Source organism: Kryptolebias marmoratus, linkage group LG10 (assembly GCF_001649575.2).
Source record: "Kryptolebias marmoratus isolate JLee-2015 linkage group LG10, ASM164957v2, whole genome shotgun sequence".
Taxonomy (NCBI): domain Eukaryota; kingdom Metazoa; phylum Chordata; class Actinopteri; order Cyprinodontiformes; family Rivulidae; genus Kryptolebias; species Kryptolebias marmoratus.
The window spans coordinates 14,740,045-14,751,788 of record NC_051439.1 but is presented as its reverse complement, the minus strand read 5'-3'; the positions used below and the strand labels follow the sequence as shown (position 1 = coordinate 14,751,788).

General features: G+C 38.5%; 1 protein-coding gene across 7 annotated transcripts in view; it reads left to right on the top strand.

The window, feature by feature from the left end:
- LOC108234815 (ryanodine receptor 3) overlaps positions 1 to 11,744 on the top strand; it is a 95,081-nt gene that overhangs the window by 48,972 nt on the left and 34,365 nt on the right. For all 7 annotated transcript variants that reach the window (XM_037977912.1, XM_037977911.1, XM_017414330.3 and 4 more), the window contains 7 exons: positions 1,570 to 1,656; positions 2,092 to 2,318; positions 2,918 to 3,722; positions 4,002 to 4,202; positions 6,008 to 6,110; positions 7,178 to 7,309; positions 11,395 to 11,668. In XM_037977912.1, coding sequence (XP_037833840.1) covers positions 1,570 to 1,656; positions 2,092 to 2,318; positions 2,918 to 3,722; positions 4,002 to 4,202; positions 6,008 to 6,110; positions 7,178 to 7,309; positions 11,395 to 11,668 — 1,829 coding nt within the window. The remainder of the gene's footprint in view (positions 1 to 1,569; positions 1,657 to 2,091; positions 2,319 to 2,917; positions 3,723 to 4,001; positions 4,203 to 6,007; positions 6,111 to 7,177; positions 7,310 to 11,394; positions 11,669 to 11,744) is intronic.

Below are 11,744 nucleotides of genomic sequence, written 5' to 3'. Positions count from 1 at the left end.
TTAAATATAAGCGGGTAGCACAAATAGATTTATGCATTAAAAGCAGCAAGTGTCTGAAAAACATTACAACTTGCATACAAAAACTTACAAAAGCACAAGAAATACTTCAAAAACACTCCACAGAAATAAATTTCACTTGTCTGAATTTTTTATGTACAGATATGCATCTTTTAATGGTTTAAAATAAAATAAGAAAAATATAGTTATTTCCATGCAGTGTCCAGAAAGAGGTGTTGTTCAGCTTGTAGGGCACCACAACTGCTTCCACCCACCTTGATCATCATCATCATATGAAATAACTTTTTGTCACAACAAAAAATAGTGGCTGGTAAAATATTTGAGTGGCTGGTAAAAAAAATTGCCCACCAGCCACTATGGCTGGTGGACAAAATTTTTAATTTCCACCCCTGGTCTTGATCACGGTTGTTGTTCCAAGGTGACCTTATTGACTAAAATCTTAATGGGGAGCAACAATTGTGCTACATACCACGCAGGGGTGAAACATGTCCTCCATATTTTAAATGTTGCACTTAACTGAGCTAATCAGCCTCTGAAGAGGAACACAAGAGGCTCATGGGGTTAAAATTGGGTGGACAATGCCTTGTAGAGACAAGTTTACTTTGTGATACTATCAGGCAGTGTTATGGATGCATGAAAATGACAAATGTATTAAAGTGTGATGAGTTGTGCTAGTTTTCTTTATGTACATGCATGTAAATGGGTGCCTGACCACAACTAATACCAAAATAAATATCAATCAAATGTTACTGTTTATCCTGTACTGCGAAAATGGAGGTGCTGAAGTTAAAGATGGGTTAAAAACGCTTTTAAGTATTTGTCATTAACACTTGAGGGACCCACAGAAGATGAGTAAAGCTACACACAAGATGCACCAAGTCATAATGAATCTAAATATACTAAATTGACCCTGTGGTCCAACTGTGGTCTAACTCAAATTAAGCAATGTAGAAATGTCATCTATTACTCTTTATTTGGGCATCTTCAACAAGCTGTAATACAGCATTCCTACCAAGCATTGATATCCAGAGTGTGGAAATGCTAATCCACAGTATCTGCCAACTTACCATCTACTCATTTATTTACCGTCAGTTGTTTCAAAGTTGCTACCTTTTCTACTCTGCACTCTGCCCTGTCCATCTTCTGTTAGGTTTGTGACTTTTAAAGCTTTGCATATTTTCCTGACAGAGCAATAACATCTGAATTGTTGAATTTCTGACTTGGAATATGCTTTCTTAAGATGTGCTTTGAGAGCAAAATCTTGGAGAGCCTTTTGAGTTTTATAATCTTCTTACATTTTTCTGCTCTAGAATTCTGTGAGAATTCATGGGGCACTGACTCATCCTGCCAGCCAGCTCTCAAACGATCACACACACACACACACACACACACACACACACACACACAAACACATATGCTCACTAAGTAGAAAGGTTTTCATGATGCATCATTAAGCTTCTTTCTGCAAGTCATGGTTTCTTGCTCCTCATGCTCAAGTTTTTGATGCCCATTTAATGTTTAACTTAAAGTTGATTCGTTTCTTGGCTGTAGGTGGAACCACACACAAAACTCTTCCCTGCAGTGTTTGTGCGACCCACCAGCCCTAACCTGTTTCAGTTTGAACTGGCTAAAATTAAGGTAGAGTACCTTATGTTTTATTTACAATGTTGTTGCTGTAAAGTTTGATGTCTGTAATATTCAAAATATATTTAAAAATTGCATAATACACACTGTACTCATTTTCTTTGGAACCATTTCTTGTTTTTTTTACTTGCCTTTTACTGTGTTCAGAAATTAAACTTAGAAACTTAAGGGTTTAGCTGTGGTTATAACATTATTGTAGTTTCATACTTGTATCCGTGCCAAAGATTTTGATAACTTCAACAAAAAGATGCCATTTTTGTCAGAGGAAAAATACTTTTTACTGATCAAGATAGTAGCCACTGCTTTTAAATAATCACAAATTATATTTATATAGTTTAAAATGTCTGTGTTCTTTCCTGCTATAGCAAAATTAAAACTTGCTGTCAAAGAGCTCAGAAAGCTGTCCGTGTGTTTGTTGGTCCTTTGCAGAATGCCATGCCTCTGTCGTCAGCTATCTTTAAGAGCGAGCACAAGAACCCGGTGCCCCAGTGTCCACCTCGACTGGATGTCCAGACGATTAATGCAGTGCTGTGGAGCCGCATGCCCAACATCTTCCTCAAAGTGGAGACAGCGAGAGTGAGTGAGAGGCACGGCTGGGTGGTTCAGTGTGTAGAGCCCCTGCAGATGTTGGCAGTCCACATACCTGAGGAGAACAGGTGTGTTTGTGCATGGGATTTATTTAGTGTGTTTCAGCTCATTTTAAAGGGATTATAAGGCACACAAGCTAATACATGTTTTGCACAAAAAAATATCCAAAGAATAAATCATTAGGGATGAATAAGATGTTTGCAAACTGTAAACATTTTTAAGCAGGAAATTGAGTGCTCTAATCAATAAAAAAAACAAGACAGGACCACAAAAGTCAATGGTGATTTGATCAATTAAAAAGGTGACAGGTACTTGAGTTATCAATACACATCTCATTTGTTTTTATCTATTGACAACTTGTCTTGTTTGATCTATACTAAAGTATTGTAATGTCAAACAGACCACGAGTGTATCAGTGACACAGCTGTAGCTTCACCCTAATTGGGATGATGATAACAAGCACAGCAGCAGATATACAAGAAAATGGTGGAAAAAAGAAAAAATACAAAAAAAAAAATCTCCAATAGCCCAGTCAGACATCAGGTCTCTCTGAAATGCTGTGGCAGGACTTTAAGAGAGCTGTTAGGAGAAAGGGTGGAGTTGTATGATTGCTGATGGACATATGCTGAACATATATTGCAAATACTTGCTGTCTTCCTTTTCAAAGATGCGTTGACATCATGGAGCTATCTGAGCAGGAGGATATGCGGAAGTTCCACTACCACACCTTGAAGCTCTACTGCGCCCTCTGCGCTCTGGGAAACACCCGTGTGGCCCACGCCCTCTGCAGTCACCTGGACCAATCACAGCTTTTATACACCATCGACAATCAGTACCTGTCTGGCATGTTGCGGGAAGGCTTCTACAATGTTCTGATCAGCATCCATTTGGAGACGGCCAAAGAGGCGAGACTCATGATGAAAGACGAGTTCATCATTCCAGTAACAGCCGAAACGCGCTCCATTCGGCTTTTCTCTGATGCTTCTAAAAAGCACAGTCTGCCTGGGGTGGGGCTTAGTACCTCTTTAAAACCCCGCCTCAACTTTACCCCGCCATGTTTCATCAGCACAAAACGGGAGCATTTGTATAGTCCCCAAATGCCCCTGGATGTACTGAAGGAGAAAGCCATTTCAATGCTGACAGAGGCTGTTCATGGTGGTGGGCACCACATTCGGGATCCTGTAGGAGGAGGTGTGGAGTATCAGTTTGTGCCAATCTTGAAGCTCATTAGCACCTTGCTGACTATGGGGGTTTTAGGCAGTGAGGACGTTCAGAAGATTTTACTACTCATTGACCCAAATGTGTTCAGAGAGACAAGGAAGGGGGTAGTCACAGGACACATAGACAAGGAAGGACTTAAAGGGACAGAGGGCAAGGCAGTGGAAGCTGGAGAGGAGGAGGCCGCCAAGGAGGCAAAGCAGCTAATGGAGGGACTATTGGAGAAGAGCCTGCCAGAGCCTGTTAAACGACAGGTAATAATGCAAACACCATGAATTCATACTCAAAAAATGTAGCATCATCCTAAATGTGTTACACAGTAATGTAAAGCAATTACAGCGCCTCTGTAATAGACCTATTAGAGGTCAGTCAAACATGAAATGGTTCTGTCTCACACAGAAGCCTGATCTGTTGGTGAGAATGCGTCTTTAATAAGATTATGTGGAGCCCTGAGGCATACGAATGTTTTTCTAACAAAAAAAGTGTCTGCATGCGTTCAAATGTTTGTCTCGTCTTTTTCGTCTGCTTTCCAGATGTGCGAGCTGCTTCATTATTTCTGTGACTGTGAGCTGAAGCACCGCATCGAGGCCATCGTGTCCTTTTCCGACAGCTTTGTCTCCAAACTGCAGTACAACCAGAAGTTCCGCTACAATGAGCTCATGCTGGCCCTCAATATGTCTGCAGCTGTCACAGCAAAGAAGACCAAAGAGTTCAGATCGCCTCCTCAGGAGCAGGTGAGCACTGCTGGAAAGAATGGAAAAGTAGTTTAAATGTTCAGAATGAACCTCAAAATTTGGAGCCTTTTATGTTATACAGTATGTAGGACCTGTATACATAGTACACAGATCTTTTTTTTTATCAAACATAAAACTTGGGAATAAAAATGTCAAAGAAGAGGAGTTGACCAATCAGTTGGCAAGGTAAAACCATTTATAACACAGGGAAGCAGAAAGACAAGAGCTCCTTTTTAAAATAAATGATAAATAAAGCTCACCAAGAATCAGAGGAAAAGCTAATTTTATAATACAACTGACTGAAATACAAATCATAGCCAAAGGGGAGAAAAAAAGGTGAACAGAAGCTCCAAAAGAGCAATGCACACAAGAAAGCAAAGTTCTAAATCCGCCTACAAATGGGAAGCTCAAGAAGAATCAAACAAAACTCAAGCCCAAATCCACTCAGAGCGTAACACTCATACCATAACATCACAAAGAAGATGCTCGCTTTATGCCACTTTGCTTGTTTACACTATTCAAAAGCTTTGGCATAAAACAGCTTCATTGTGTGCATTCAAATGGCATATTAGAAACAACAACGTCCAGGGCAATCTGTTCCCTCATAGCAACTCGTCTTTACAAACACTTGTCAATTCAGCTCCATCACTGTTTCTAAATCCAATTTACAGCCACCAACGTTGACTTCCCAGTGAAGTCTATACTCCCACACATGTGAAGAGCTCTAAGGCTTTAAAGCAAGTATTCTCATCATTGTGGGCGTGCAGCACCATTAATTTTTTTTACTCATTGTTTCTTTCACATTGTTGATTTATCTGGACATCTGTACAAAACACAGGAACTGATGCTTTTATGATTCGAAGGCTGTTATTCCTTCAGATGGACTCTGGTGAAAATCTTTGTTTTAAATCTCCTTAATAAACCTTGCTCATATGACAATATTTTATAATAGAAATACATTCATAGTTATAATTAATTAGAATGTGCATATTATGTGTATGTGCTACATATTTTTAGATCAGTAAATGGCTCTTTACTGAGTTGCGTTACATGTTCTACTTATAGTTATAAAGTTACGTTAACGGTGGAGAGCTTTTATGTTTGCAAATAAACTTGTATGACATCTTTGCCCCTTCAGTTTCTCACCTCTGTTCACGAGGTTCTGAAAACGTACATGCAGTGATCTGTGAGGCAGATGGATGCAGCTACCCTAAAGAAGACCAGCAGGGGCTCTACTTTAAAATGTGCATTTAACTGGATAAATGAGGGGAGGAGTTGCATAACATTTGTGATTTTTCACACAGTTAACTCCCCTTCTAAATATGAGTCCCTTGGGTTTTCTAATAGTTTCTCCGTCTGGCTTTTTGGCCCAGAGAGCGAGAGCTCTTCCTAGTTGCAAATGTTCCTGAAAATGTCCTTATGTTGAAAAAAAGCTTAAGGCAAATTCATCTCGTGTCCCACTGAGCGAGTGCTCTCAGCAGCAGCACACATTCAGTACAGTGGCTCTTTAATGGAACAGCTGGAGACAAAGCACTGCACTTGACAGATACTTTAATGACTTGTGAGGTTGTCCTTTTTGTCTGTGAGTTCAAGAGGAGATTTAGCCACTTAAGCATTTTTGGTTCTTTTTGTGAATCTTACGTAATATTACATAATCTTCAGATGGCATTTAAAGCTAAAGATAAGTGCAGTCAGAAGTCAAAATATAAAATACTTTACAAAAAGAGCTTTTCATTTAATTTTTTTGCCCTTTTTTTAAAAACAAAAAACTGATACACTTTAATTTCATATTTTTCAAATTCCAGATCAACATGCTGCTGACTTTCAGTATGGGAGATGACTGTCCGTGTCCTGTGGACATACAGGAGGAACTTTATGATTTTCACAACCAGCTGCAGCTCCACTGTGGTGAGATCCAAATCTGTTAAAACTTTGAGCTTCTTTATTGTTCATGCTTAATACATAATATATATATAAATCAGAGTTTCTCAGCATGATGCAGTCATCTTATGTCACTCTAATTGGTTTCAGAACTTATTTCATACATTTTCTGAAAGTAGCATGAAGTCTTTGGGAAAAAAATGTGACAATATACTGCAGGTGTTTTTAAAGAGCTTAGCAGACATTTCCAAAAGCTTTCAAAAGGAAGGAAGTCACTGAGTTCATAAAGTGGGGGCACTAATAGCAAAAAAACCCCTCCATTTCAGTAGTTGGGATGACACATTCCCCGTCAGTAAATCTGAGGTGTATTAGATCCAAGGCCATTTAGGGCTTTAAAAGTGAGTAATAATTTGTCCTCCTTCCCCTTCTGATTTAAACTGAAAAGAAGTGGATTCTTCTCAGACTTAAAAGATTTGAGGTGAGAGAGGACAACTCATCTCTTTTAACAGCATTTGGGAGGGAGCAGTTGCTGCTTCAACAGAAGTTATCTGTGAAAAGACCGAGAAGCAGCCAGGCTCAGAGAATTTCAGGTTTCTAAAGAATTGAAGAAAATGGTGACTCTGTTGGTTTCTGAAAATTATTTTTTTTGTCATAGTAAGGTTATTTGTACACAGTAAAGAAACAAGTGTTTTGGAGAACATTCTTTTTGTAATTTGGAAATAAATCTGAATGAGTAGTGATCAATTTCCCTACAACTTTGTGGTCTACTATTGTGTCAGCATTAGCTGAGTTGTACCAGTACTTTCTCTCTGTCCAGGACTTAATGTTCTGGCAGCTTGATGTTTTTTGTTAAATAATTGAACTGCTCCACTCTACTACTACTAAGCAAATAGCAGTCCCAGCTATGCCACATGGTGCCAACCTGTCATGCCCTCCCCGCCCCTACAGAGAACAATGAAATAGAGATGGGGACTGCTGTACATCTTGTACCGCACATAAACCACACAAGACTTCTTTTAAACCCACGAGAAGCTGTACAGAGATATTGTTTTATTACTCAGTGAATACAGTGTTTGTCTTGTTGTGATGGGCAGGAATCCCGATGGAGGAAGACGATGATGAGCGGGACACGTCGATCAAGGGTCGCCTCCTTATGCTGGTGAACAAGATCAAAAGTCAGTCTCAGAAAGCACAGGAGCCCAAAGAGAAGAAGCAAGCTGCACCATGTGAGGAAGCAATCCTTTATTTTGTAGCGCTTATATTATCTTAGAAATTCTAGTCGACTAAAATTCACAAAACAATGTATTTCTGATGAGGATTTTAAACTATATTAGTTTTTTTTTAATTCTCCAGTTATGGCCTTCAAACATATGAACATTGGACTAAGTTTTAATTCTGAGAATCTTTTTATGAGCTCATCTAAATGCTCAAAACCAAAGAGTGCTCTTTAGAATGATGCTGAAATAGCTTCTTCCATTGCTTATCCTCAGCATTTAGTAAAAACATTTATTTTCTTTTTGTTGCCTCATAAAAGCCCAAGGAGGAAATTCATTTCTTTTCTTTTTGCTTCTTTGTACATGTTGTTTGTTCATGCTCTTGTTCGCCTCCTTTTGTACACAGAGAGGGCAGAATGAACTGCAGGCCCTCTTGTATTGCTTTTACAGCTCCCTCAGACTTTCCTGCTTCTGTCTGCAAGTGGCTGTCATGTGGACTTGAGTTACTGTGTAGTGGTCATTTCCATTTCAGTTTCTTTTCAATTTTATTATGGTAATATAGAGGGTGAAGGAAGAGAGGCTCCGGAGTGAGACGCATCCTCTGTCAGCAGCTCTGAGACGAGAGAGAAGAGGAAAAAAAGAGAAAACACTAGTTCCTTGATCTGAATAAACTTATATAGACACACACAAAATAGACCTTAAACATTTACAAAGAAAATCCATTCCAATAAAATTTTTCAATCACTGCAGAGCTGGAAGAGTATGAAAGTTGTACTAAATTTCCTGTCAGAACCTTCGAGTGATTGCTTGTAAACTATTCTTTTAAATCAGCTAATATATAAATGCATTCCACTTTGCTCTGTTTGCCTTCAGTTTAGAATACATCTGTATAACCTGAAGCTGCAGCTCACAGCTGGATCTTTGAGTTATATACATCTGAACTGCAATTTTTTTTAGCTTGCTTTAGCAGTAAAAGAGCATCAAACTGCTTTAGAACACTATATATCTACTTCGAACTATCTAACATTAAAATGTGTGTTTTATTGCTTCTGAAACTTGGTTTTAGATTGAGCTAGAAATCTTGGACATAAATTTAGGTCTCAGCACTGTGTTGCTACCACGGACAATGAAAGGCAATCGCTCCTCGGGGGTTTGGTGTGACCCTGACGGGGCGGCTTTTAAAACTGTTGCACTCGTCTGAAAGAGCCATGTGGACGAAAATAGAGTGTCTTTCCTGAAATGAGTGCTTTGTGTCATGGCTGGGGAGATCTTTGCTGGGTGCCACATGGACGCTAATGGATCAGAGCTTTCAGAAGCTCAGGAACATCACATTTAGCTTTGACTCTGAGAGCGAAGCAGGAGCTTAAAATGTTGGAAGATCTGCTGCAAACCTTTTGGTTAATTGTAATATTGCTAATGTATATGCTCATAAGGGTTATAGCTAAATGTTTCTTATTGTAGCTGGAACTGTTTTAATTGTTGCTAAAGGCGGGCATTATTGTTTATGTCTGAGAGTGCAAGTGTTCATATGTCTGTAGAGTTGGCAAAATATCTCATGAGCCATGAATGTGTTTTATTTTAAAAAAAACTTGATAGATATAAAGAGTAATCTTTGGTTATACAACTACAACTGATTAACTTTTGGAGACATCCCAATCAAGATGACTTCTACAGCTAATGGACCTTATCAAACACAGAAATAGCATTAACTCAGTCAATTTTACAGATACTGAGCTAAAATCTGTTGTGATGGTAGTTAAGTTATTCATAAAACAAACTCTTAGCGTTACACATTGTGCAAGAGCTTTGTTTAAATTTTTGGTAACTGTTGCAATCGACCCTGTTTGTCTGTTAGCAAAATATCTCATAAATCACTGAACAGATTTTAATGAGAGAAACACTTATCTTGAGCCTGCCACATCATTTGATTTTATATAATAGTCATTATTATGTAGACAAAGTTTGAACAAAAATGTGGTGATGAGTTTAGTCCTAAACCTCCACATTGTACTGGTTTACTCACTCTCAGCTCTAAAACTGCTACTCCAAAACATGGCAAACACAGCAACAAAAGAAGAAAAAATATTATTACAAGCAGAAGATAGCGTCAAGAAGGGTTTTAAATGGTTTTGTATGCCATGTTCTTTTAAGGGTGTGCTTAGGGTTGAATAAGCTTTCATTGCATCTGTGTAATTGTATTGATTGGTATAAGTGTAGATTTGTTGGTGTATTTTTTTAAAAGAGGGTTTATGAGAAAGATGACGAGTGAGCAAGAGATATAATATGTTATATGCTGTGACTAGAGCCATAACTCCTCCTTTTAAAGACCCTGAAGATACAGGCGCCGGTGTCGTGGCCATTATTTTTATAGAAATGAAGTAAAAGAAGCCCAGAAGACTATTTCCTCCCTTGATAAATGGCTCATCCAGCTACAGCATTTAATGGTTAGACATGACAACTTGCCTTGAAGAAATCTGTGTGTGTCTGTGTGAGACAGAGAGCGTGGGAGACGTGTGTGCGCTCTTAAAAGATGCTGGTTTTCATCAGGGAAACTCATGACAAGCCACATTTGTTTGCTGAGGGGAGAATGTTAGCGAGCTGGATTCAGCATCAAAACAGATGGATGGAGAAACAAGTGTGTATGCGTGTGTGTTTTATGATGTGACGTGTGACTCAGGTGATGTGAAGCACGCTTGCTGAGAAGATAAAATGTGGCTTCGCATTTTCTATGAGACTGACACTTCTGTGTTTCTTCTGACACCTTCACACCGTTCAGCAGCAAGGATCCCTTACGCCTGTAAGCCGGTTCCTTCAGCCCATTTGAACCCGTACAGACATTTATTGATCATCAGCCCCAATAAATGATATTCAATAAATAATACATTCACAGTGGCCTTTAAATGACATCAGCTAATTGCAGTAAATCAAATGTATGAGAGCTCAGGATATGATTTTCCCCTCTTGCTATATTCAACTCTAAAAGCCAGCCTACACTCCCCCCACCACCACCACCCACCCACCCACACACAACTTATTGATCCAGTTTTAATGAAGCGTTAAGGGTAACCCACATACAGAATTAAGTGTTCAAACAAATGTCTGTTAAGCGCATGGACAAAACTACAGTATTAATAAAATCTACTTCCTGTCTTTATCCTTTACATTAAAGGCTTTTGTTTATGTTTGTGGGGGAAAAAAATGCTTTTTGTGTGTGACTGAAAGCGTTCATTTTTTTTTTTTTGTTATCAGATAACATCATCACTTTATCTTAGTTTTAAAAACAGAGCCTTTTTATGTTGTAAGACACCAGCTTTTAATACTCATCTGATAGTTAAAGATTTTTTCAGCCTAAAAATTAATTGTCTATATTTGTTGTTGACCTAGAAACACAGTTCAAGCTTTTTTTCTATTGTCATCTCACTTTTTTAAAAACAAAAGATAAATTTTTCTGTAAGCCTAAAAAGTAACAATAAGTGTAATAGCATCACCTTTTGACTGTCTAATGTTAGGTAAAACAAAATCCATTTATTTTTTCATACTAACATTAGTAGCTGCATTGTCATCTAAAGCTTTACTTTTATAGTATGCGCTATATGATGATTTCTATGTGTTGGCTGCAAGCAGTATTTTGGTAATACCTTGAAAATGCAGACCTTTTTTTGTTGTTACCCTTTTATTTTAGCATTTTTCAAGTCAGCGTTTTAGTTTTATAGGTTAAATCATTATTGCTCTGAGTCATTCCCTCTGCTCTTTACAGGTATTTTAAGGTGAAAAAGTGTGCTGCCTGTCTAATATAAAGCATTAGTGAGTGGAAGTAGTGGACCTATTGCAGTGTTTTTTTTTCTTTGCTTCAGATCAGCATAGAAACAATTGGGTCTTAATGCTTTTATTTTGTTAAATTGGGTTATGTTTAATTATGACATTATTATGATGCGATTGTTTGGCAGAAGATTCATTCATATAAGAGCTTTTAGGGATTAACTGCTGCTGAATATTTATTGTCTATGATGCTGTGTGTGTGTATGAAGTTTTGATGCTGAAGTATTTTAATTGTTAAAATTTTGTTCCAAAAATAAAAGATCTAAAATCCTCTTCAGCTAATCTGAAGGAGCTCATCTCTCAGACCATGGTAAGCTGGTCCCAGGAGTGCCACATCCAGGACCCAAAACTTGTTCGTAAGATGTTCAGCCTGCTGAGGAGGCAGTATGACAGCATCGGGGAGCTGCTCCGGGCCATGAGGAAGACCTACACCATCAGTGCTGCCTCCGTCCAGGACACCATCAACCTCTTGGCCTCCCTCGGTCAGATCAGGTCTCTGCTGTCCGTTAGGATGGGAAAGGAGGAGGAGAAGCTCATGATCGATGGACTCAGGTAGGCTGCTAAAAGCAATGAATTTCCAAAGACGACTTTAAACAACTTTATTTTATTATGTTAGATTTTTTTCATT